We start from the raw sequence: 26369 nt of genomic DNA, 5'->3' as shown, positions 1-26369 counted from the left end.
CACCCACACTCCCCCCAAAGAAATACACCAACCCACACTCACGTCACCTTAACCAGAGCCAAGTGTTTAATTGATTGCAAGGGAGTGACAATTGCACAGTGGTTGTGCTGGAAAGATCCCTGTTGCACAGCGGTGGCACGGAGACTTTAAACCAGAAGTAGATGTGGTGGAAGATCCATCTCACAACACAGTAAAACGAAAAACAGCTTACACTTCTGGGGGCAGCATTAGAAGTAATGATGCCTCCTAACGACTAGCAAATACCCAGGCCTGAGGCACCTCAGCAAGACTGAGATGAGATTTATCAGCACAACTGCCTCCCCAGCATCAGTACTTAACAGCAGGCAATGGATCTAAGGTTTGCTTTTTTTTATATATATATTTATATTTATATTTTTATATATAAAGCGCCTATCACCTGATTGATAAACATTCTTTGGAACCATTTTGATGGCAGGGGTAAGAACAGGAGTCAGCCTGTTCGTACCTCAGCATTTCTGTTTCCAACCAATTGAAAAAAAAAAAATAAAATAAAAGCCACAAGACTTTGCTGCCAGCCTGGCATGCTGGCGTTTAATACTGCTACTCCATCAGGGTTGGAGGGAGACTTATTGTGAATGGCAACAGTTTGCACTGTGACTTCTCCAGCTGTGCTGCAGAACAGCGCAGGCATCACAGCAGGGCAGTGGGATGTGAAGGCTCAGACCCATTACCAGTCAAAATGTCTCAGCAGCAGGGAGCTTCTATTAGGAGAGAGCAAGCTAACTTTGTGCACAAAGCTCTCGCTCTCTGTGCTTAAGGCCGAGTCAGTGAACCTCCTGGACTCTTCCCAAGTTTCAGAAGATCACCAGACAGAAATACACGTCAGTTATAAATATATCGTTGTCAGTTGGGTGGAGGCAAATTTAGAATGGGTAAAGGGATGAGAGGAAGGAAGAAGACATCTTACATTTCCAGTACTGCAAACAACAGTTTTGACCTCACGCAATAAGTCACTGGACCTTTTCAATAGTCTTATCTGGGTTATGACACATCAAAGGGAATGTTGGCTGGCAAGGGGTTAAACAATCCCACACAGTGGAGAGCAAATCTGTAGTCTGCTAGGAAGGTCCCCACATCACTGATGATCTCAGGATCCAACTTGAAGGAGGAAGTAGCTTCTCAGTCTCACACATCACTCAGGGCCTGGAGACAGCCAAGAAAAAAAATAAGTGTCAGGATGGACAAATCTAGCAGCCCTCAGCAGACAGATGGCTCTGAAACACACCCACAACACGTGCCTTTGTCCCTAGGACACTCTGAGGATGCGCTCTGCTAGAACCTGCAGTTAGGAGATGAAGGACTTCAAGAAGGCAGACTGAACTACACCACACTGTCCTTTCTATATCCTCTCGTTTGCACCAAAAACCACAACCAGTTTTTTTTTTTATCTAAGACTTTTGGAGCTTTCCAATGGAAAACACCAGTTCTGCAGGCTCTCGGACTCATTTATGGTAGGCTAAGTAGGAGTGATCTGCCATCAAGACCTGGGACATCAACCCAAATAACAGTTCCAAACTGAACTCCAGTCTTACCAGACTGACTCATCCTCTGCCATGTCATACAAAATGCCACCCTGCTCCAACTTGCCCAGAGAAGCCTTCAGGGCTGCAGGAAATCCTCAATTTTGTATATTCCCAGCCCTGTCAAAAAAAAGTCATACCTCACCCTGATGGAGCAGGAGCAGCACAGCCCTACTTACCTTCCGTGCAAACTCTGGCAGGATGAAAGCTGCCCGGTGAATGTCAGAGTTGTAGTATTTCAGACTCCTCTCCTCTACTTGTTGCTGTGAGAGTTGCTGCACAGGCTCTCGGAAATTTGTGTTCTGCAATAAAGAAGCCAGGTAGTTCTGTAGCATTTAGGAAACAAGCACAGTGCTGCACAATGGGCAGCCCGATTCGTGGCAGAGAACCAAAAGGACTCACAGGAAAACAGATGATTTTCTGTTCTAGTATGATGTCAAAGGTTCTGCGCAGCTCCAGCCCCAAGGGCTGGAGTTTACACACCGTACTTGTGTGACTAGCCCTTATTCACAGATGTCTGCCTATGAGGTCAGACTGCGTGTGAGCCACGTGCCAGATGAAGCTGTCAGACTGTGCCCAAACATCCCAGAATCAAGGCCTTTGCTCTTCAGAGCAGAATCAGCATCTGTGTTAAGTCAGGCACAGTGCAAGCTGCCACTGTCCCAGTTAAACTAAATACAGCAGCAGAAGTGCTGCCTGTTCCCCCAGCAGTGCAACAAATACATTGTAGGTTAACAGCAATGCAGCAAGTTAGGAAGAGAGCAGATCTCTGGTCAGAAGTATCTTTCACCTTTACGAGTTAGTTGTACAGAAGACAAAATTACGATATTTTTCCTAAAGCAACTGCTTACATTACTGGTCAACTGTGCACTCTGTTGAACAAGCTGCACTGCACCTCTGGTGCCCTGAGCTGGCAGACCTGGGACCAGAAGAAGCCCAGAGGCCACCGAGCTGTGACAGGCTGTGCAGTGTTCTCAGGGAGCGAAAAGGGGCACTTCAGGTGCCTGAAACTCACTGGGTTCTTGCTGCAGAGCATGAAGCCAATCTGCCCGCTGGGGTACGTAGGGATGGTGCAATAGGCGTATTCCACAACAGGGAACAGAGACTTGCAGAACTGACGCATCTCCTTAATGAGATCCAGGTGCAGCCACTGGCACTCACCTACAGGGAGAGAGCAAGACAGGATGCAAACTGAGAGCTGCCCCTTTTCTCTGCACAGGCCTGTGCCAAGTTAGCAGCAGCTCCAAGTCCAAACCTGCTCTATTCCAGACAGCACATGTAGTTTCAGAGGTGAGATAAGACCACTACACCAGTTTTATACTATGTGCAGACCAGCACTTAATGAGTTGACGTAAATGGATCAAAACCACTGCCATACCTGGGAGCTAAAATAGATTTAATGTCCTACATCACAGCTGAAATCAATTTTTCTCCCTGCATCATGTCTCTCCTTTGGGACTCATGCTCAGCAGGCAATGATTTGGCATCAGCCTCTACCCTAGAGAGCATCCTCACCTTGGCAGCAGAGAATCCCATCTTCTCGCAGTGCTGTCTTCATCAGCTGGTAGTAGGATTCTTTGAATAAGCTTTCTGCAGGACCTGTAAGAAAAAGGGTACATCTAGAGAGAGGCTCAGAAAGTAGACTCGTAGTTTTTGGAATGCTTGGGCTGCACGTGGTCTGCACTGGCAAAGGGACAGTTAGGCAGCTTTTCAGTGATGACAAGTGCTGGAGAGTTCTGACCCTGGGTTCAGCCTTCACCTAGCACAACAAAACCACCAGGATTTCAGCTTTCATCTTTACCAGAGAGCCCTGGCAGCTGCTTCTTCCTCCAGTTTTGTTCAAATCAAACTTCTGCTCCAATCCACCTTTTACAGATGCCTCTTGTTGACTCCAGCAAGATTAACGGAAACTCCATAACCACATTTTCCCTTCTGTGCCCCACATCTCACCTTCAGAAATGCAGCTTTCTGTCTTTATGCTGCAGATCCACCAACAGCACATGAGCCATTGCTTCGTTAGAGGGCTCATGTGCAAAGCTGTCTTTGCCAGCCTGGTGCTGTATTTCCCATGGGATCACTGGACTCAAGGATCAACTCCCTGCCAGAGGCAATAGTGGCTGCAATTGAATTTTGAGGAGAGAAATGTGACAGCTGCCTTGAAGCCTCATTAATACAATTTTCTGGTCTTCATCCTTCCCTTTCTCTATCAAAACAACCACGTCAACGACAGTTTCCACTTGTAAAAGAAACTGGGCAAACCAGCATTACTCCCATAAGGCAGCCAGAGAGAAAAGCAGAAGTGTGGAAAGCAGTGCCCTTTTATGGATGGGATTCTTACCCATGGGGTCAGATGAGTCCGTGATAATCACATCAAAGGCTTCCTGATTCTGTTTCATGAACTCAAAACCATCTCCAACGTGCAGGGTCAGTTTAGCACTGGAATACCCCACTGCCATCCCAGGGAGGTATTTCTTAGATACCTGGATCACATCCTGCAACATAGAGAGCACAAGTGGGTCAGAGGGGGCTATGAGGAGCTGCTTTCCAGGCCACTGTGCAGCTGCAGTGCTATGAGTCATTTCCTTCCATGCCTTCAGCACAAACTGCACTCTAGCTGGATCCTCAAGAGCTGTCAGCATCCTCAGCCAACGAACTGCACTCAGCCCTTTCCTATGGCCTCAGGGTTCACTGATACTGTGTGTCCGTGCCAAACTCAACAAGAGGAACTTACAGCTTCAAAAGCTCCCTGAGGAGCTAAGAGAATCTGACTGCAGACTGCTGTCTGCTGCTGTGCTCCTTTCCCCTGAGGACATCACTTGCAGAGCTGGTATCAGTTTGAGATTTTTTTTTTTTTCTTTTTAAACAAGACCACAGCAACAGGTTTACAGATGCAACGTGAGAAACATCCCCATCTCTGTTCTAGAGTCATTATATTCAGTCTCAACATGAAGTACATTTTCTGTTTGAACTTGCTACAAGCCATGCACTACGTGAGACAGCCTGAGCCCAAGCACAAGTATTGGGCATCCCCAGCTTCTTGTAAACGGCAGAGACAAGAATTGCTCTGCTGTCAGCTTGCTCAGAACCCAGCACGCGTTGCCTACATGGTTTGGCAGACAGGTATGGAGGCTCCCACAGCAGCATTTTCCATTTACGGTGCAGCCTCCCTTTCTAATAAAGTTATGCTGTCTTCTGAAAGTAAAACATCAGAGCAAACTGACCGAGGAGAACCGGCCCATTTGTCACGGAAACAAATCCCCTCGCTTATTTCCTGCTACCAGCGCAAGGAGCCTGCTTAACAAAGAGCCCATATTCCTCCGACAAGAGGATGTGCTGTTACGCATCAGGGGATGGGGAAAGCAGCTCCTTCGGGAACCGGGAGAGCCGGCGCCGGCCTGGAAGGGCCTCAGCCACATGCGTGCACGGGAAGGCGCGGGAGGCAGCGGCCAGCTGCCACGTCGCAAGGCGAGGAGTGGCGTCAGCGCTCAGGGCTGTCACGGGGCAGCAGGTGAAGCGCGGCCGGGGGATGCCGCAGGGCAGCGCTGCCGTGTGCCCCGCGCACCTCATCGATCTCGCACTGCACCACGGACTCCACGGTGGGGTGCTTCACCACCTCGCGCAGCACTCCGCCGTCGCCGCCGCCGATGATGAGCACCTGGGGCGGGAGAGGAGGGAAGGAGGTGTACGCGGGTCGGAGCGCTGCGGGACACCGCGGCGAGGCGTGCGGGGAGGTGCGGGAGCGCCGGAACCGGCGGGCCCCGGGGAGGCGGGCGTGCGGCAGGCGGCGAGGGCGCGGGGCCGGCTTACCTTGCGGGGGTCGGGGTGGCTGCAGAGCGGCAGGTTGGCGATCATCTCCTGGTACGAGAACTCGTCCCGCTCCGTGCACTGGATCACCCCGTCCAGGACCAGGACGTTGCCGTAGGTGGTGCTGGGCAGAGCGGGGAAGCGCGGTTGGAACCGGCCCTCGGCCGCGCTCCCCCCGCTCCCCGGCGCCGCGGGGCCCCCACCGCCCTCGGCCGCCGCCCCGCGCCGCACCTGCGGAAGACGAGGATCTCCTGGTAGCGGGAGCGCTGGTGGTGCAGCAGCTCCTCCACCTGCAGCGACATGGCCTGCCCCGGCCACAGCCGGCACGTCTCGCGGAACCAGCCCTCGCGGATCAGCGCCGCCGCGCCGCGCTCCATCCCGGTCCCGGCCCCGCCGCCCCACGCTGCCCCGCCGGGCCCGGCGCTCCCCGCACCGCTCCCCGCACCGCTGCTCGCGCCCCGGCCCGGCCCTGCCCCGCGCACCGCCTGACCCCGCCGGCGCGGGAGCCGAGCACAGGAGCCGAGCACAGGAGCGCAGGGGCCCACGCGCCGCCGCGCCCCGCCCCGCCCCCGCCGCAAGCGCGCGCGCCGCTGCGCTCCCATTGGCCGCCCGCCCGCGGCCGCGCTCCCATTGGCTCGGAGCGCCGTGACGTCAGCGCCAGCAGGGTAGTGCGGCCGGCGGCGAGGGGCCACGTGCGGCGGCGCGCCCGGAGCTGCCGCGCCTCCAGCGCCTCCCGTAGCCGGAGGGACCGCGGGGTACCGGCGTACCTGGGAGCGGGGCTGAGGTGCTGCCTGCGGGGGGTGAGGCCCAGCCGGGGGCGGAGAGCGGTTCCGCACGCGGATCCACGCGGGGTGCCTGTAACAGAGCCCAGAGTTTCTTGTTACATAGTAATTAAAGCGTCCGGGGAGCGCTGAGCGAGTAACCGCCTCCTGGGAAACGGCTGGTTTGAGATTTAGGGGCTGTGTGTTGGGAGGACAGTCCCTTCCTGCAGCACACGGCAACGTGGTTGGGCGCACAGCAGCCCCGTGTGTACAGAAGCAGCCCCAGCACAGCCCGTCACACCTACGGCAGCAAAACCCCCTCATCGTGAGAAACAGGATACGTCACCATCACTGACACTGTACCTTGCATCAGGCTGGCTAGGAGACTTAAACCACATCAGTTGTAACACTTCTGCAGCCAACAGGTCTTTCATTAAGATCTACTCAATTCAGTTTGTTCAGCTGTCAAAGTAAGAAGTAGTAGAGCTGCACAGAAGGGAGTTGGGCAGCCCTTCCTAAAGTGGCTAAATCAGCTTCTTTAGCTGCTATTCGTGTGCCTCTCTTCAAACATAATCCCACGTGCAGCCAGGCTTTGTGAGCAGAGGACAACACAGGGGGAAAAAACCTTCCAGTGTACTGCAGAGACACAGGGAAAGACTTGAAAAGAAACAAAAATCCATCAGACCTCCTCAGTCTTTTACAGAGTGCAACCCTGGGGTTTGGGAACACAAAAGGAAGATCTACCACTCCTCACCCAGTCCTTGCACCTCGCCTACGAGAAGGAATGCTGTCGCTGCCCAACAGGTGAGCATGGCATGGGAGCTCTTTAGGCAGAAATAAACACCTGAGCAAAGACAAGGACTCTGGGAGCAAGTTGCACTGCTCAGTGACCAGAGATGCAGGAACAAAGTTGCACCAGGCCCTACTATGGGTTTATACAACCCCAGAATGCTGAAGTTGTTTACCTCCATCATAGGAGCGCTCCAACTTCCAGCTGTGTGTTCAGAATAAACTCAGCCACACCTGAATCAAATCACGAGCTGACAGTCTTTGTACAAAGGCATCAGGGTAACTTGCTCTGAATATTTACCACTGAAACACTAGGATAGCTGTGCTGACAGCTGCCTGCATCACAGAACCTCTGGCCTTATTTGGTACACCAAAGCATCGCTTTCACTCTGTATCATTATGGAGAACAAGTGACTACCTACTTTGTCTGATCTAAAAAGCACCTCAACCCTTACACACCTACCCCCTTACAATCTTTACTTAGTAATACTAACACTGCCAGGAACATTCTCATTTTTCACATTACCTTGTCGTGCAAAAGATGAGCTGTGCAGTTCAATGTGTAAGCAAGGGCTAAGGTCAGTCTGGCCTTAGTTCCTCCTCTGGACTGCTGGGGTTTAAGTCACACCTACTGAATCTCTCAATTACTTTTGTGCTGACTTCAGAGATGTCAAAGTGTTCCTCCATATCCACTTAAGCTTAATCTGACTGCATTTGAGGACAAACTTTCAAAATTAGAAACAAGGCAACATTGTGAGTATAATTACAAAGAACAGTGTGAATATAATAAAAGCCAAGGCAATTAAGATGTTTTCCCCTTTGGAAAAAAAAAAAAAAAGGATTTTAATGGGCTTAAAAACATTTCTGTACAAAAACTGCTCATTGACCAGTATTTGCCTTTCCATGGTTACAGTACTTCTGTCTATTGTTTCCTTCAGCAGCAGCTCCCACAGCTCCCATAACAAGGACTATCTCTTTGGCCAGTGGTGCTTGGAACCCCTGCAAAAGAGAGTTAAAGAAAGACTTTAAATCTTGCTCTAAATTCACCCAAGACTGACAATCTACAATAGCTTACAATGATTCTATTGAGAAAGAGTCATGATGCAGAACCTTTCTGCTTCCAGTGCAGCCCTTGCATGGCACTGCTCTTTTATGACTAAAGAATTACAAGAATCGAGCCCAGGAAGCTGAACATTAAGTATATTCAGAACAAGAATATCCATATTTGGCAGTACTGTTATTTGTCTTCCCTCCAAACAAGACAAATGTTCTCCCCACCTCTGCCCATCTTTGTGGCCAAAGAAAGTGACTCCCACATCTATTAACACAAACTTTTACCTCAACATTTCAAACTTTCCACCCAGAATTGTTTTTTATTTGCATTAATCCTGACTAAGCTTTTTCTTTCTTTTTTCCCCCCTTTAAACTGACGTCAAGCTGCCAAATGAACATAAGTAGGTGTTATGCAACTGCTTCCCATTAAACGTGCTTAAGCTCCCCCAGCAGTGGAGCACAATAGCTGTCCTCAGCCCGTGGCTCTGGGGCACAGGAGTGGAAACACTGCCCCACGATGAGAGCAGGCTGACAACACACCTATCAGCTTTCCCTGCCAGGTAGGACATGCTTCGGTTTCCAGCCGGTTGTTGAAGTTTGTTAGCTCCAGCAAATTTCTGCATGGAAGAGAAAAAACAACATTGTGAGGAGCGGACAAATACGGTCTATTCCATGTGATGCACATCCTGTCAGGACCCTCCAACCTCAAGGAAAACTGCTTACACTGTGGGCTTTGTTTTATCACTTCTGTATATGTGTGTGCACCGAATCCACTTGAATACATGCTGCTCTGCTGGTCTAACCACCAATGTCCGATGCACCCACCTAGACAGAAGTCCTAAAGGTCTACAACCTTGTTCTCCTACACTGTTAAATTGTTTTGCTGGCTTTTTTTTTTCTTTTGAAAAAAGTTTCCAGTGAAATCATGCAGGAAACTATTTACAAACCATCAGGCAAAAACCTGTTCTTTCCTAATATATGATTTTAAATGAGTACCTAAGAGGCTTCCTGGAACCATTTGCCCTTCAGTTGAATACACAAGAAGGCAGCACAGGGAAGAAGCCGAAATGCAAGAAATGAACTCTGGAAATTAATTGGTGCCTGGGCACCCAATGAATTCACAGATGAGCACCTATTACTTCATGCTTGACTGCCCACTGACGTCATGTCTCAAATGCTCCATACGTGAGCACTGCATATAGCAAGCCAGCTCTGCCAGAGTGATCTGTTCAGCACGGAGACAAAAACTCTCCTGTGCTGGTCACTGACTGTTGTTCCCTTCATTCTCCCAATCAGTGATGAAAAGTTCAAGTTAATTAGCAATAAACTAAATCCGGAAAAAATTCCTTCCTTTAGTGGAGAATGCAGGCAACACCTGGATGTACAGAGGCCGTAACTGGAGTGACTGAGATTTTGGAGGGTGCCTTGAATTTAGTATTGCAATTTGAGGTGGCCTAAGCAGTGTGCCTGTTGTGCAGGAGGGTGTAGCTGTGTACGAAGTATAAACAGGTGAGAAACAATGGGAGAGTGTGAAGGCCCCAAGAAAGCTCTTCCTGAACAAGATGAGGCTGTAATACAAGGCACAAGTTTGTGACTGCAAGCTGCATGTCAGCCCCAAGTGCTGCAAGGGAATATTTTGCAGATCCTGGAAGAGTTTGCTTTTCCAATAAAAAAAACTCTCCCAACAATTCCCCAGCTGGGTACACACGATCACCAAAAGTTCTGTTACTTCTTTCATGACATGTCTGTACCTTGCCTGTGTAAACTTGTCTGGCAGGATCAAACTGTGCTGACTGCTTCGATTTGCTGCTTCCTATGGGAAAGAGGAGAGAAGTTGTCACTAAACATTGCTAGAAAGAACAGTACTCTTCATGATGTTTCTCTGATGAAGAGGTTTCACTGCAGTCTCCCAAGCTAAAAAAAAACAGAACAGTCACTGCAGGGCATAAAAAGATTCTGAATAGACGTGTTATGAGAAGCTACATCTCCTTTAACTCCTACTTTCTTGGGCCCAATTAAACAAATGACATTCTCTGCTGAGAAGAGAAGCAAACCATGAATCCACAATCCCCTCACCTGTTTCCAAGCCAGAAAAAGGATGCTACACTACCCATTCCCTAGGTAAATTTCTTTTAATATTTCCCCACTGCAGTGTAAGTGCATTTTAACCATTTGTACTGCCTTGGCACCCAGATTCACACAGCCTTCTCAGGCCTCAGCTGGCAACATTTTCCACAGCCCGCAGCACTCTAGCCGAGATCCAGATCTTACCCGCAAACACTTTGAAGTTGATCTTGCTGTAATCAAAGGGGGTAAACTGCTTCGGTGCTTCCAGCTCCTCTGGTTGCTGGGAGGCTTTTGGCCGCTTCTTCTCTGGTTTTGGCAGTTCTGTTCCTGTTTCACTCATGACCCTCTCCCTCTTCCTATTAGCTTGCTCCTGCTGTGAAAGCAACCCACAGAATGGAAACAAGTTCAGGAGAATGAAACATCTCTGTGCAGGCATGAGCACCAGCATGCTGATGAGCTGTTGGTGGACCTGGGCCTGTGACAGCCAGGGGCTGTCTGTGGCAATAATAGTAAGGGGGAGAAAGCACTGCATTTTTCTTTGGGACTGGACCACATCCCTTCCCTTCCTTCCACCCCTCAGTGCAGGGACTTTTCGGATGAAAAGCCAAGCTGTCATTTCATGGGACATTTGAGGCTGAGATCTGCTGTCATCCCACAGGCAAGCAAGGAACAGTGAACTGCAGGAGTGCAACACATTCCTTTCTGAAGACAGGGAAGGACATGAAGATTCACAGAGCACAGCCGCCAGGGGCTTGTTGCTGCACATAAGGGAGAACCATGGACAGACTGCTATCAAGGCTGTCTGTCTTTCAGGTTGCTTGAGATCAGCTGCTTTCAGCTTGGGCATCGATTCAGAGTAATGGGGGCACAGGGTCTCATTCTGAATTAATGTTAAAAAAGTCAAAAAAGGCAAAGGCTGGAAGAATTAAATTCAGTGGCATACCATAGCTTGCTGACGAACAGACACAATGTTCTCTGTTGCCTCTTTGTACACCTTCTGTGCCTGGTCACGAGCAGCTAGAGACAAACAGACATTACTGTAGGAAGCAGGACTAAATTAGCCATGAGGTTAGAAAGTCACTGGGAAAAGCACACTAGCCAACACACTGCGGAGAAGAAGGACTGTACCTGATTGCTGGGCTGCTTTCTTTTTTGCTTCATCCCTGGATTCCTTCTGTACTTGTGTCTTACTCATCAACTTCCATCGATTGCTGATCTGCAAAGGAAAAAAAAATTACCTGGAATTGTTTTTCTTTGAAGTTTTATGGCAAAAGGGAGTTTATAAACTTGCTACCACATGCTGGTCTTCATTAAGAGCACAAAAGATCAAATTGGATTGTAAAAGAGATTAAGATCTGCTGCACCAAGTAAAGTAAAACTATGGGCTTTAAAAGTTCTGAGCTACAAACAAGCCCAAAGAGAACAAAGGCAAATGCAGACTTCAGTAGTAGTTTGTAGCTTTGACAGACCCAGACTACAAAGTGGAATGTCTCCAATCTCTGGCTCTTTGAAGAATATGAATGCTATTCAAACAATGAGATACTGAACACATAAGGAACACATTATGTTTCTTAAAGTTTATATTCTTTTTCTAAGGAGAAAAAAAAAACAACCATATATTGGTAAGGCTCCCAAAGGAAAAGAATCTAATTATTTGTTTCTTTTCTAGTAGTTGGCAGGAAATTTTAACTTCAGTCTTACTTCATAAATTTTTGATGATGGGTCAAACTTTGCAGACTGTGAGACATAGGCAGGATTCTGTTCTGAAGGCAAATACTGCAGAGAGGGAAAAAAGCATTTGTCTTTAAACACAGCATGTGCTATTGGTGCTGTCAGCTCATTGCTACAATGCTACTTAACACATCCCAAATCAAATTCACGTGTAAGAAATGTTCTTACAGGAAGATCATCTTTTGGAAAAATCAGAGTTACCACAGCCATAGCCAACAACAACGTTAAAGAAAAAATAATTAAACAAACCAAACACACAAAACAAAACCTCCAACCACACAGCAGAGAACAGCTGTTTGTATGCTATGTCCCAGTAATCTGCTGCTCTATATCTGTAACAAAGTATTCTATTGTTCTTTTTCCTTAGAAGAGTAAAATCAACTCGCTAATTTCAGCCACAGAGATGAAAATGTGATGCAAATTAAAGAAACCTCAAGCTTGATAAACAAACAAAAAGCAGTACAAGAGGTCTGTTTACTACAGACACAACTCAGAGAACACATCCACATGTGTGCTCTGCAAAGACAACCTCTCAATTCCAGCAGAGCTGTTACTGCTTCAAGGTCTGTCATGCAGCCTGGAAAAGCAGTGCAGAGCATCCTTTGCATGGAGTGGTTTATCAGTTATCACTACAAATATATACTGGGTTTTACCCCCACTTTGAATTTTACCATTCTAAATGGATTTTCAAAGGACTCCATTATACGCTGAGCTTTCTTCTGTGCAGTTGTTAAAACCTTCTCACTTCCTTCATCTTTATCACAGTCCTAAAAAAAAAATACAGGGAAGAAACATTAACATGAATCATTCTTACTCCTGACTACTGCCATTCTATTGTATTATCTGAAACTCCAGCACTGGCAGCAACCTTCTAGAAAGAATTAATTTGCTGGCCTCCCAACCTCATTGTCTTGGTCATGTCATATGCTATTTCCATGCACACCCCACCCTACTACTCCTTTCACTACTACTACACATTTATACCACATTAAGTATGTTTTCTAATACTTGAATGCTGGCACTACCACAGACAGTGCTTACACTGAATATGCTGACAGTGGCAGTAGCAACAAGGCATGCTGACTCTGGCTGAACACCCTGAATATTCATTGTCCTCTCATTGTCCGAAAAGAGAGAATCACGTTCCAAGACTGGTGCAGATGTAGATTCTACATGAAAATTGAAAAGAAGATGATTTTTTTATTAGATACACATATATTATACTGCTTACTCTTTCATGTAATAAGATTTCATGACAATTTCTTCAGTGCTGCTTATTTCCCCCTATCAAAGCCACATAATGTCACATCTATCCCAACTCATAAATCCAAATTACCTAAAGCAGAATTATTCTGAAAATCATCCATAGGAATCCGGGAACTGTCGTGTGGTCCAAAGAAGGTATTCTCCAGCCTCTGCAGAAAGGTTCAAATGGCAAACACCATCAGTACACTACTCCATGAATCTACATGTTTTCAGATATTGCACAGATACATTACAGAAAACTGAAAGAGGAGGGTGACATTCAGAGACCGAGCATTTCTAATGTAACTCACCTGTCAGAAACACAATGCACCTGACATCAAAAGCAAAAACCCAGTGGCTAATGGAGATGCTGTACTTTTTAAGCAGGAGGATAAATGAATCAGCCTCAGAAGCTCATCTGAGACTTCCCTTCACAAGGACCTACCATTACAGACTGACACGCATGCAAATGCCTACCATCTAGAGAGTCTGCTGATGAAACCTTCAGTGCTGTTATAATGCTGATATGTAAAATGCCAATTTGCAGCTGGTAATGTTTTGAGTCTAGCACAGAAATTTAACATCAACATAAAGAGGAAAGATCTATAAAATGGATCAGAATAAACAATTTACTGGAAGCTAGAACACTGCTATGTTGTTTTTTTCCCATGCTTAAGGCTTAAGATGCAAGGAGACAAATATTATGCAAACATTACCTCAGGGTTGGAGAGAGATGTCCTTTTCTTGACTGTCAAAGCAACCTCTGACTAGAATGGGAGAGAAAGAAAGCCAGTTAACTCCACCTGCCCTATTTCTTCTAGATTGGCTTATCATGTTTTCAATACATATATTACAAGCTACTGGGTTAATAAAACTACATTCTTTCTTATTTTCCTGCAGTGTTTGCATATGGATACTTGCACAAAAAGCTAATGGTCATGCTCACAAACAGCCTTGTTTCACCAAAGGGAGAAGGCTGTACTAATAGCTACATGCTGAAAATGGACTACATCTAATGAATTTCTTAAATCTAGAGTTGTTGTTTTTTCTTCACCACAGCTGAATAAGATTTATGAATCCATTTACACAGCCTACAAATTCCACAAGGTGCAGCTGTTCCTCACAGGTCAATGTAAAGTGTGATATAAAGATATGCTGCTGTATGGGCAACCACACCCTGCTCAGTAATGCCCTGTCCAACATAAACCTCACCTTCACAGGTCACCATCTGACTCCAGTACCTGCCTTATGGAAAGCAAGAGGTGACAGCTGTGTGACACGAGCTACTCCTACCTTGAGAAGAGGCATCTCTCGGGCCTGCTGAATGAGAAGATGCAATTCATTAATCTGCTGGCGAACCAATGGTGGGACTGGATTGCAGCAAGCAATGATACCCTGGGGTTCTCTAAAGAGAGATGAGAAAAATTCAGCGTGCTGTATTTATGGCTTATATGTTAAGCATTTGCATTCAAAGGATGTGCAAGTGGACATAACCACAGGCCTGACTGTGACAGAACAAGACAATTCAGATTTATCTGTCAAGACTATATTCTCAGGGATGAAAATTTTTGCTGTTCTCAATTTGTGCAGGTAAGGAGAAACCACTAACACAGCTCTCAACTCACTCCTTTCATGTGGTCTGTCTGTACTCTTTGTTCCTTTTTTTCCTTTTTCGTGATCATCTTCTGAAGCTGTGTACAACAATGGACTTGCACTTAAAAGAGCACTTTTATCATTCTCAGGTATGGAACATTAGATGATGAGTGTGCCAAGTGTTTGAGAGAAGAAAAAAAGTTGGATAAATTGAGTTTTGAAAGAGATCTGTCCCCACTCAACTCCCACTGAGAACCAAAAAACCAAATGTTATAGGGGAATTCTACTCTCCCTTGCTCTGTAATACTGTAGGAATTGCAGGGGCAGATGTGTGATACGTAGCAATGCAAAGGAATGTATTAGTGCAATAAAATCTTAGAGATGTATTTCTGAGAAGAAATTTGGAGCCTCCGGGGGAAAACTGCAATTTATTTCTTCAAGAAACTGAAGAACTATATAGAAAAGCAATACTGACAGCTGGAAGGAAGGAATTAACTACAAAAGAAATTATGCATTAGGAAACACTTCGCTAGGTATCAAAGTCAAATGAGACTCTTCAAGGATGAGCAAAACTTACTTGGGCAGCTCCTCTGCTATCTTCAACAACATATGATTTGGTAACACGTATCTACAACACAAAGAGGCAGTGTGAACATAACAATGTGAACATAACAATGTGAAAAACTCATAAAAATACCTTCAAAGTACACAAGTGCCCCAGTTTACACTGTGTGAAGACATAAGTCAATTAAGAAGAAATTAAGCAGGACTGGTCTAGATACACATAAGAATTTACCTCAAACATAATGACTCTTCTGTTCTACATGCAAAAAGCAGCCTGAAGCAGCACACTCATTTCTATAGATAACAGGGTGGCTCCCCCTCATGGGTGGGAGCACAATCCAACACTCATTGATGACAGTATCTGTAACAAATGCCTTCCTACCCTATACTCTCATCCTCCTGACGTGCTGTCTTGTCTCTCCACGAAAACAGCAACCTAAATGCTGTCAGCTGCTGTGTGTTGAGATGTTTTTTCTGCCTCCGGTAGAGCTCAAGATAGGACTCATCTGAAAAGAGGGGCTTGATGTATTTCTGGAGAGGAAAAAAAGAAAGACTTGTGATCAGTTATCAGATTGGTGCTTACCTGGTTGTCTTGCTTCAATGGGGCACAACTTCACACAGATGCAAGGGGATTGAATAAACTTGGGTATAATGGCTCTTGGAGTCAGCACTTTTCACAGACACGATATAATTGTCTCAAGGCAATTCCACCATGGCTTTGAAATGTTAGGAATGTCCAGTGGAACTGGAAATTTAACATTTCCCTGGGGAAAGGCACACCTGATAAGGCCAAAGTGTGTCAGCATTCAAAAAACAGCAAGAGGGAATCTGAATGCAGGCACTTTGCCTAGCGAAGCAAATGGCTGCACATAGCAGAGTATGAATTCATACAGTCAATTTCAGACATACAAGTAGGGAAAACAAAACAAAACGTCTATGCAACAGATGAAGAAACGGGTAAAGGACTTTATATCCTGGTAACCCTGTACTGTGACCCAGGTAATCCAATCAGATGAAGCTTTACCTTCAGGCAGATGTCTCTGCTGCGCTGCCAAACAATCTTCAGCTGAGTGGGCTGCTCGTTGCCTCTGTCCCACAGTGCCTCCCTCATTTTATCATAAATGTAGAGCAAGTAGTGAGTGTCATCACGGGCATACTGAATCATTTCCTCTGGCAAAGGGCTAGAAAAAGAGACAAAATTACACTAATATATTTCAGGTGCCCCCCCCCACCAGTCATTTTTTCTTTGCAGCACACATTAGGGCAAACTGCATCTAAAACATACTAACAGTAAATCTTTTTGTTTCCTTCCTGAAGGATTTGTTGGACAACAGCAATAACATACTGTGCTCTCATCTTATTCAGATGACATCTTGTTCAGATGGACAACATGACTGCTGTGTAGTTAAGCCAGACAGCAGAAGTGCCTGCTATGGCATTTGTTAAGACCCTTTTCACTCTTCAGAGCCTACAAACTAAATCTGGGATCTCTGTGGTGTGCAGAGTTGATCCCCCCCGAGCCAAGCTCATTGCTCTCACAGCATGCTCTATCTACTATGGATGACCAAACATTTTTGTGGGGACTTCTTAGAAGCCAAACACTGACATTCTCCACAATACGGCAGTGGTTCAGCACTGTCCCCAAGAAATGAGCTTCCCAGAGCTTTTCATTAAACAATATTCCCAGACCTTCCCCAAATAACTCAATTTCTGAAGAAACACAAAAAAACCTAAAAAAAACTTCACCCACTTACAAGTAAACGCTGTGCCTGTTTGCTTTGAGAGTAATGTACAACTATGGGGTTTGCAAGCAGAAACAAGCTCCTATCCTAACAAGAGAAACAAGGATAAGTGCCACCTTGCAGCTCGGCCCATCTAAGGGGTCAATTTTTACCGTATCCTCCAGTCAGCCAATTGGTACTGCTTGTCAGCATCCACACTGCAATACAGCTTCAGCAAGTGGTCCAAAGAGTGCTTGCCAAGATTGAGAAGACGAGCAGCTTGGTGAGTATCAAACATGTTCACTAAGTACAGGCCAAAGTCTTTCTGCAGCCACTCCACATCTGAATCAGCACCGTGCAGGACCTTGTAAAGCAACAGAAATTGAGGATACATTAAGAACATTTCTATTACAGGCTGTCAGTGCTGTGGGGTTTCATATTCATGTGTCTAGGATCAGACTTTTTTCTCTTTCATCACTAAGTGCAGGACTACCAAAAAATCAAAAAAACAAACAAAAATACAACAACAGCAACAACAAAATAAACCAAAAAGAACAAGAACCACCAAAATTAAACAATCAAATAAAAACCACCAAGAAATTCTGGTGGACATGGCGGCTGACCTTCACAATTGCTGGGTCTGTGAAGGTCTCATTGAGGATGCTCATGTCACTGCGCAGCTCCAGCGTATCAATAATGAAGTCTTCTGTTCGAGTGGAAATCTGCATCAGACATGTCAAACCCAGGAAGCTCCTGTAGGAATGGTGCTGAAAAACATAAAGAGAAATATTAATTAGGATCGATTGCAGATAATACTACAAAACAAATGCACTCCAAATGAAGGAAGAAAAATGAACAGCGAACTTCTCAAAGCCAAGATAATCAGAGCAAGCTTCACCCTTGCACTCACTAACACAGCATACAGCATGGGCAAAATTAAAACAAACAAATTCAAGTATGAAACGTGCAGCCATAACTACCACTGAAAAACTCAAAATACTGCCACTGTTTGTTTCAGGCTTCTAGATAATATCTGACATGTCATGGCCATGAACTAAACACATGTAAGAAAGCACTAAAAGAGGGATAAAGAGAAGGCTACAGAATAGCCTGGAAGAACAGAGCAGTTTCCTAAGTGCGAAGAGCATGCATATAACTTTTAAACAGGAAACCGAAACTGATTACCTCTAAGTCCAGAGCAAACTCTTTACATTTCATAAGCTTCTCGTTTAGTTCTACCAGCTCATCCAGTGTAGTGATAAAATGACAAGGTGTTTCCTTGATGGGTTTGTACATCTGGCAGAGCAAATCATTAGGAACAGTAAGTTCTCTGTCCGTCCCTGCTCCAGACCTCCCCCTCTCAATTCTGAAATTTGTCAAGGCTGTAAACCTATTGCATCTGCTCACAAATTAATAGGGGCACCAACCTGGGGTTCTGGCTTCTTGAGAACTCCATCTGGTGGAGAAAAATGCTCCAGTTCATACTGGTAAGGATGAGCAAACCTATGCAAAGTAGGAAAACAGGCACAGACTAAATTTCAGTCACAAAGCCAACGGACAGAGACTTATGAGAGCTAACAACATTTCCCTATTGAGTAATAATTTTGTCTCTTGTTAAGGATTAGGTTTAAGATAACTGCAGATGACTATAGCAGATCACACACAACACAGTGTGCAGACACAAACACATGCAGAGCTGTTACACACAGATGTCATCAGCACAAAGGCACCATACAAGTGCACGTTCAGCAGCGCACTCCAAGGACCTCACTGCTGGTTTAATTTCTTACATGTCTTGCTCAGTTTGCTGCGTCCTCTGCTGGTGTATGAAGTCTGCCAAAGCAGCTGGGACATCCAAGTCTTCAGGGCGTTCCTTTCGTTCCCGTCCGCTTTTTGTGAGGGCTGAACAACCAATATGGAACAACTGGACCAGGTCCCACACGTAATATGCTCTCAGTCTACTAACCTCTCCCCTCCACCCACCATAGCATCCTTTTGCAGTCACAAAGTAACAAAAACTTAATTTAGACCTCCAGCTTTTGCTGCTGGTTAGATTTGTATCTGCAGCTCCAGAGATAACCCAGTTACTGGGTCTGAACAGGATGCTGTTAAGAAACATGCAAGGTGGCTCTGTTCGAGAGCTTGGAAAGAGACTGAAAAATCTTCAGAAAACACTTTCACTCATTCCCATGTTCTAAATTACACCCACATCAGTGCAGACTCGAGGTGAATCAGCAGCAGAAATGTGACACCTTGCTGAGACGAGATGTTTCACTGGCAGCTTTGATAAAGCCAGATCTAATTGTGTACCTCCTTTTCTAACTAATTAGAAAAAGGTATCTGTAAAGTCAACCAGGCTTACAGACCAATCAACAAAATTCCTTCTGCCAGGGGGACTCTCATTATGGAAATGCAATGGTGGCATAGAGAAGCAGCAGCGTATCTGTCAGGAACAGACTAGTTACCATATACCAACAAAAAGATGTTGTATGCTGACCAAATCTTACACTGCACATACATAAACAATGGAGTCACAGAGTAATCTCAATCAAATAGTCAACATCTTCTGCTCCTACTTGTTTTTACAGTCAATATTTCCTCTTCTGAATTGTCAGGACAGATATTCTGAACAGATTACCCATCAACAACAAAAAAATTTACCTTCAGGCAATGGTTTCAAAGCATTTGGCTTGATAAAAAGTTTAGGTACAAAGGGAGTGTTGGAATTGTCAATCTTTTCTCGAAACTTAAGCTGTGGGCGAGAGATATTCTTGGCGTGAAGCAGTCGGAAGGTTTCAGACTTAGTTCTTTTGTGGTATTCTCCTGCCTATTAAAAAGAAACCAACATGACTTAACAGACGTCCAGAGCTTCTCTTATTCACTGACCCAATACTGTGAGAAAATGGAGGTGAGTGAGAACAAATGAAAAGGACCAAGGGTCCATTTAACTACTAAAGTCCACTGGAAAACTGGAGCACTGTACTGGGAAAAAGAAGCTGTAACAGCAACCTGAGTGCAGCAGCCTCACCTTGCGGTTCCAGCTGGAGACAATTGTCTGTGGCATCTGCAACCCAGCAGGAAGGACAGGCTGCTGGTTTTTGTTCACTCCTGCTGCTTCATCCAGTAAAATACCCTATATTCCAGGAAAAAAAAAAAAGATGAAAACCAAACACCTGCTCGGTTACTTTACTACACTAAACACAATTGTAAAAACACTAATACTAAAACTATTTTAACTAAAAAAACTTGTGGTACCTGGACACTTTATACAAATAATGTTGAGGAATGATTTGCTCACCACTCTTTCAAGAATGATGTCGTTGGAGTCAACCAGCATATCAAATTTATCTTCCAGCTCCGTGACTTTGCTGTGATCTCTCATGTGGCTGCGGCAGCCATGGTATTGCATCACCCTGCTCATGCTTGCAAGAGAACAGCACAGTTACTATTGATTTAAACACAGGCACACTGAACACCAAATCATGCAATTCGTCTCAACTTTCTGCATCTTAGAAGTTTGAAAGCAGATCAAGTGTAATACCTATAATAACATGCAAGCAGTAAACGTAAGAAATGCCTATACAGTACTAAGTGTTATTTAGCACTAGTTTCTTTATCAAAAACTTTCTAAATCACAGAATTGCTTGGAAGGGACCTTTGAAGGCCATCTGGTCCAACTTCTTTGCAATGAACAAGGACATCTACAGCTCCATCAGTGTTCAGAGCCCCATCCAGCCTGACCTCAAGTATCTCCACAGATGGGGCACCAGCACCACTCGGGGCAGCCTGTGACTCACTATCCTTACCACTATAGCCAGTCTAAACCTCCCCTCTTTTAGTCTGAAACCCTTTCCTCTTGTTCTATCACAACAGATCCTGCTATAGGTTCTGTCCCCTTCTTTCTTATATACCCCTTTAGATACTGAAAGGCCGTTCCCAGGTCTCCCCCCGAGCCTTAGTACATTTCACATCAGCCCCTGCTTGCTCCGCACTTCTTTACCATCAGCACTACTAAAGGCATTGTGTAAACACGTCATTTAAAACACAAGCTGTTCGAAGCTTAGCTAAAATTAGGCAAACATAAAACATCCTTTAATCTCAGCCTGGAGATTCCAAAGGAAGGTGCTGCCCTCTGTTTGGGATCAGAAGATGCCAGAGCCATGACGGCTTCTTACCAGTGCAGGAGCCGCTGGCCCTGCGCCTCGCAGTACGCGCGGAACCCAGGGAAGCTGCGGTAGAAGTCGTACTCATCGCCGGGCTGAGGGAGCCCGCTGGATGCCTTCGTGGTGGCCACCATGGTGCCGAGGGCGTGCTGCGTGAGAACACCGTGTTACTGCACCTGCCCTGCTGACATGCTTCTTCCCCGCCCGTGTGAGCCATGCGGTTAGCCCTAACGCGTCGCTACGCGCTGCTCTGTTCGGATGTTTTTTAACATGACCAAGTTCACGGTCGTTTTATTTACACCGTCTAACAGGACCCTTTAAACAGAGGAAAGAATAACAACAACACGCCTAGCTCTCGTTCTACGACTTCCGTCTAGGAAGACATCGTTAAACCATCAGAAACGCAGACACCGGCTTTATTTTAATGAAAACGAACGGCCGTGCTCCGTGCCGCCCTCAGCCCGCCCTCCCGGGGCAGGACTGCAGCTCCCAGCATGCCCCGCGGCGCACGGCGCCGGCAGCGCCACGGCCCGACCCGCGCGCGGATCGGCGGGAGCCGTAGTGCACAGCGCCCTTCCCGCTTCGCCCCCGCCCCGCACCTTGACGAAGGCGTCGACGTCGTCGAAGCCGGGCAGCACCGGCGCCGCGGCGGGGCTCCCCTCTTTTCCCGGCTCCGCGGGCAGCCCCCCCGGCCCCCCTCTGCCCACTTGTGCCGCTGGGCCTCCCGCCGCCGCGCAGTCTTTTCCCTCGCCGACGGCGGCCGCCATCTTGTCCCCTCAGCCACGCGACGCCCAGAAGCTCTCGCGAGAGCTTCCCACCGAGAGCGGAAAAGGGGCAGCGTTCGGGTGGCTAGACAGTACCAAGCCTTCCGTCTTGCGCCCCCTTGCGGCGTGGCGGCCCGCGCTGTCTGCGGACCCCCAGGCGGCCCTGCCTGCATCTGTTACAGCTCGGCCTGCCTCCCTGTCTCTTCCTAAGAGGTACTTAGGAATAAACAAGAAAGCAGTCCACGTTTGTACATTTTGGTGTAATTTATTGGCACAAAAATATTCAAATACAACATGGCATCTAAACATGGCTACTCTGTTGTATTTTGTGCATTTTTTTTTATTCATAATTCACAACTTCCTCCACTCCCCTGTTTAATAACCATTATTTTCTGTTTCAAGTTATGACCAGCTCTCCCCCTTTTGCCTCCTATGCCAGTTATCGATTTCCCCTACTTATTCCCCATCACTGCTTTTTAATCAGGACACTGGGAGCCCCCCAGCAGTATCTCATTTGCACCTGCAGCCAGTTTGCACCGATCAGTCTGCACCGAGGCACCTGGTTACGTTCAGCTTAAGATCTTAAATTCTTAAGATCTGCTTCAATCTTCTGATCAGGGCAAAAATCCACCTGCAAGTGACTTAGTTACATTGCAAAATAAGTCAAAACCCGTATATAGTTATATTCACCAGTTCCCTAAAGACCAAGTGGAACCATTGACACCTGTGGTACAATCAGTTTTCACTGTCCTGGAAACCCAATCAACTGTTGCGTTTCAGACAGCTTGTGTTTTTCCAATAGCAGCTATAAATTGGCATAAACCAACTTTTAATATACAATAACTCTTTTCATTTACATTTCAAAATATTTGACAAAGGCTGTATATCAGTCCAACGTTCAGTTTGTGTTTGTAGAAGAGCAAGTTTGGAGTGCAAAAGCCTCCAGAATAAAAGGCTGTGGATACTTTGGAATCTTCTGTTACCAGAAAGGACACCTAAAGAAAACAAAAATATTGTGGTAATGCTAATTGGTATGCAGTTTCACAAAGGCAATGCTGAGAAGGACTGAGATTGCCAAGGTACCATTTCAAAGACATAGCATAGGAAAAGTTGGCAGGTGATCCCCATGCTTCTTTCCAGCTAACTAATGCTTAAAAACTAAAAAGGACTGTTTCCTTCAGCATATTTCACTATTCTCTCTCTCAAATGGCAGACATGCAACTAAATCATTTATGTTTACTTCAGAATATGTAATTCTTCACTGTAACTGAAATCAGTGACCAACACGTGCCTTACTTCAAACACTTACAGTGTTCAGGCTGATTGCAGCTTAAATGCTCTATCATTCCCATAACTCCTTATGACAACTCACTTTCTTACAATGGACTGTCTAAGGAATCTCTGCCATAAGCCTGCAAAATCTATGAGATCAGATGCAACATGTGGTAAGGCTTCCATACATAACTAAATACACAAGAAGTAATGTTTTTGTTGGCTTTTTCTCTGCTCAAATTATTAATTCCAGATCGTTCAGAGAAGAACTTTGCACTGTTAGCTGAATGACAAACTCACCATCCAATGTAGCACTGGCACAGATTCTCGTGAGAAGTAGCCTGCTTAATGAGCAATTCTACTTGTGTAGGTACATCAAGAGTTTCATCATGAGAGAAGTCTCGACCTTTGAAATTAAGGGATGAAGAAACATGAATGGAAGTCACATGACATAAACATAACTTCTAGATGACAAGTTCAGGACTGGTGGGACTTGTACTACCCTTCCCTTACTGGATATAAATTACAGGATTAACACAAAATACAAATATTAAAAATAATGGTGATCCATCTCATCAGATTTTACATAGATAAGTGCTTACCAGTGAGTTTATCTCGAACTCTGTTGATAATTTGAATTGCTTTCTTATTTAGAGCTTCTGGCTTCACGAGGCCATCTCCTACTACAAGAGAGAAGTAGGAAAAACCCATAGAATTAGGACATCATCCGAACAATTAAAGCATTCATCCCTGCTGTCACATCTGTCTGTCCCAAATATCATTCTGATTGCTAACAAACCCAAATTCCATTCTATTTTCTGTCATCTCTTTCTGTAATTGAGAACACAGGTAATTATACAGTTCCTTGCCAGCATAAGTGTGGAATGTGTGTCTCATGAAATTTCCATATCTGAGAACAACTTTTGCATCAGTGTAAGATCAACTAAGGAACTTACTGAAGGAATGGATGGATTCAGGCACTGTGGTCCCAGTTTTCTTATGGGCTGTCTCCCCCAGTTCCATACCATCTAACATTTCTTTTGATAAAAACACAAAAACGAAAACGTTGAATTGAAAGGCAGGTAAAGTAATATTTTTTTGGAAACATTAATAACACTGTTAATCAGCTCTTTTGAAAAGCATACTTGACTGTGACAAAGCATACTACACATCTCTATCACTACTGGAAACACAGCACAGGAGCAAACATCTTTCCCTTGCTAAAATACTGAAAGGTTTGGTCCAACTTTCAGGAACATTTCATATTAAACTGTAAACAAGAGATACTTTGAAGTTATATGCAATTGGCCTAAAACTACAGCAAAGACAAATTTATATAGAATTTATAGAAATTTATAAAACTCTGAATATGAAACACTGTCACTGTTCTGTAGTCCAAAGGCAAACAATTGCTATGATTCAATGCAACGAACCTTCAACACTGATTGTTACTTGCCATGTTCTGCATACTAAAATTTGGTGACTAAGTAAATAACTATCACATGGCAATTATTATTTGGTTTACAGCAGTTTATGTGCCCCAGGGTAGTGTTAATATTATTATTTGGTTTACAACAGTTTATGTGCCCCAGGGCAGTGTTAATATAACTGTAAATGAGCATCTGCTGTTTGAGCCAAGTACCGAACTCAACACTTAGTCCTAAAGCTAATGACAATAAGATCTTTGTCTACTTCTGAGAAGAAAAAAGGCTGAAAATATCTTCATGGCCTTGTATACTGTTAAAAAAAAAAAAAGAAAATGCCCCCAAACATTTGTGATATACATTGTTTTTACTCACCTACTGACTGACTGGCTGAGTAGGAGTCTGTTCTTGTTCGTGAGCGTTTATTGCCTTTTGTATTTGCTGCAAGAAAATAAAAGAACTAAAAAAGATGAACTCAAGTTTCAAAGGTTTGCAGCAAATTTGCCTGTCCACATACAGTATATGCTTGACTGACTTTCTCCTTCTCCAAATGTCACCTGAAATGGCTTTTAATCTCTTGATGACAGCTAACACAAAGACAACTCAAACCGTTTTGCATGTAGCTTAGTTCTGTGCCTCTGTTTAAGGGCAAAAATGGTTTCAATCACTGTGGTAAGTTTACACTATGAGCCCTAGAACCATGTACAATAAATAGCACTTACAAATCAACAGTATAATCAGTCTGCCTTCAAACAGACACTGGGTTTTATGCTTCTGCATTTCTCGTTCAAATATAACCTTAATGAGATTGATGACTCTCCTAGAGTCACTGTTTTATCAGAAAAACTTACTGTCCATCAGCCTCCAGTTCAATAATGGATCATACACAAAGGCTTCTAGCACAGCCATGACACTGTCCTTATGCTCGCGCAGGACTTCCATCACTGTGTGGCAGGTGATTCTATAATTGCCATCAAGGCCTGTCACCTTCAGAAGAAAAAGAAGCCATCAAGCATGCTGCTTTGTTCATTATGCAACTCCAATCCTAATTTTTAGGGAACAGGAAATGGCTCATGGTTTGAATTAAAATTCACTTCTGTCATTCTCTGTTCGTTAAAAGAACAAGACAGATGATCTTTACAACCTAAGCTCCTTTCTGACATCAAATCGACCACCGTAAAGTACCATGCTATTGGTTGTGTTTGGTTGATATAAAACCTATTTTAAAGTGAGGAAATTATGGAAGGCCTAAGAAACGGAAGAAATTTCCTTTCTTTTTTTTTTTTTTCCATCAGTGAAAATGTTGCTTTCCAATGTAATGCACTGTAAAGACCACAAGACCTGAAAATGAAGTTGAAACAGTAACTTACATCTCTCCTTCTTGCAGGAGTGGAGAGGTTCAACCATAACAGTAATACAGGAAAAAAAAAATTAGAAATAGGTGCCATTTTCCCTAGGAAGAATTCCCTTCATATCAAAGAGGGAATGCTTACCTCCATAGCATTTGTCAGCATCCTTGTTAACCGAAATGGAATCTTCTCAGGGAACTTCTCTCTTGTCATTGCAACCTAAACAAATAATGGAGAATTAGTAAATGAATGGCTAACTTATTAAGAGTTAATAAGTACTGTTTTTTTGTTACACCCTTAAGGGTTATACTCCAAAGAAAGTCCCAGTATTCCTGAGCTTCCACAAATTTGAGGGAGAAGCTAGGTAATTTACTTGGCAACAGGGAAAATTCAAACATGTGCCTATGTTGCTAATGCTAAGTAACAAAAATTTCCAATTAGTAGCTTAAACTGCTCCAGGAAATTTTACAGAAAAGTGATGCTAATAGCTAATACATCTTTGCTTGT

The 26369-nt window shown here is 45.0% G+C and overlaps 3 protein-coding genes across 6 annotated transcripts in view; all 3 read right to left on the bottom strand.

The window, feature by feature from the left end:
- Positions 1-43: 43 nt before the first annotated feature.
- SRM (spermidine synthase) lies at positions 44-6598 on the bottom strand. 3 transcript variants are annotated; one of them, XM_090123296.1, is made up of 9 exons: positions 6491-6598; positions 6134-6221; positions 5370-5490; positions 5125-5217; positions 3901-4054; positions 3078-3161; positions 2578-2723; positions 1742-1864; positions 44-1185 (listed from the first exon to the last, which is right to left on the bottom strand). In XM_090123296.1, the coding sequence occupies exons 1-9, from the start codon at positions 6495-6497 to the stop codon at positions 1168-1170; spliced, it is 834 nt and encodes a 277-aa protein (XP_089979422.1). In that variant the 5' UTR covers positions 6498-6598; the 3' UTR covers positions 44-1167. The 3 variants fall into 3 exon arrangements, with proteins under 3 accessions (XP_089979422.1, XP_089979421.1, XP_031469348.1); XM_090123295.1 differs by having other exon boundaries at positions 5370-5597; positions 6134-6574; XM_031613488.2 differs by lacking the exons at positions 6134-6221; positions 6491-6598 and adding an exon at positions 5598-5910.
- A 1149-nt stretch (positions 6599-7747) lies between these two features.
- On the bottom strand, positions 7748-21865 carry EXOSC10 (exosome component 10). The gene is made up of 25 exons (XM_031613448.2): positions 21653-21865; positions 21066-21202; positions 20189-20312; positions 19919-20023; positions 19552-19717; positions 18681-18792; positions 18318-18393; positions 18076-18186; positions 17514-17657; positions 17064-17254; positions 16194-16350; positions 15552-15700; positions 15183-15233; positions 14306-14417; positions 13729-13779; positions 13104-13182; positions 12809-12936; positions 12439-12534; positions 11738-11812; positions 11165-11252; positions 10980-11053; positions 10241-10409; positions 9721-9782; positions 8510-8586; positions 7748-7915 (listed from the first exon to the last, which is right to left on the bottom strand). The coding sequence occupies exons 1-25, from the start codon at positions 21818-21820 to the stop codon at positions 7885-7887; spliced, it is 2733 nt and encodes a 910-aa protein (XP_031469308.2). The 5' UTR covers positions 21821-21865; the 3' UTR covers positions 7748-7884.
- Positions 21866-22048: 183 nt separating this feature from the next.
- Positions 22049-26369, bottom strand: part of MTOR (mechanistic target of rapamycin kinase) — a 61830-nt gene continuing 57509 nt past the window's right edge. Inside the window, exons 52-58 of one of the 2 annotated variants that reach the window (XM_090123263.1) lie at positions 26007-26081; positions 25365-25500; positions 24889-24954; positions 24046-24126; positions 23692-23772; positions 23390-23495; positions 22049-22812 (exon numbers count right to left, since the gene is read on the bottom strand). In XM_090123263.1, coding sequence (XP_089979389.1) covers positions 22797-22812; positions 23390-23495; positions 23692-23772; positions 24046-24126; positions 24889-24954; positions 25365-25500; positions 26007-26081 — 561 coding nt within the window. In that variant the 3' untranslated portion in view covers positions 22049-22796. The remainder of the gene's footprint in view (positions 22813-23389; positions 23496-23691; positions 23773-24045; positions 24127-24888; positions 24955-25364; positions 25501-26006; positions 26082-26369) is intronic. The other variant, XM_031613447.2, reaches the window with a different exon arrangement.

This window comes from Phasianus colchicus, chromosome 22 (assembly GCF_987193195.1).
Source record: "Phasianus colchicus chromosome 22, bPhaCol1.hap1.1, whole genome shotgun sequence".
Taxonomy (NCBI): domain Eukaryota; kingdom Metazoa; phylum Chordata; class Aves; order Galliformes; family Phasianidae; genus Phasianus; species Phasianus colchicus.
Note: the sequence above shows the minus strand (reverse complement) of the source record. Positions and strands in the feature narration are given on the sequence as shown.

Coding starts and splice junctions, on each gene's coding strand:
- SRM (XM_090123295.1), bottom strand. CDS start 6,451: ATGAGGGGGTTTTGCTGCCGTAGGTGTGACGGGCTGTGCTGGGGCTGC. Junction 4,055..5,124: donor TGCAGTGCGAGATCGATGAG/GTGCGCGGGGCA, acceptor TCTATGTTGCAG/GATGTGATCCAGGTATCTAA. Junction 2,724..3,077: donor TGGGATTCTCTGCTGCCAAG/GTGAGGATGCTC, acceptor CTCTCCCTGTAG/GTGAGTGCCAGTGGCTGCAC.
- EXOSC10 (XM_031613448.2), bottom strand. CDS start 21,820: ATGGCGGCCGCCGTCGGCGAGGGAAAAGACTGCGCGGCGGCGGGAGGC. Junction 20,313..21,065: donor GGCCAGCGGCTCCTGCACTG/GTAAGAAGCCGT, acceptor TTCTCTTGCAAG/CATGAGCAGGGTGATGCAAT. Junction 11,813..12,438: donor TTGAAAATCCATTTAGAATG/GTAAAATTCAAA, acceptor CCCTCTCTGCAG/TATTTGCCTTCAGAACAGAA.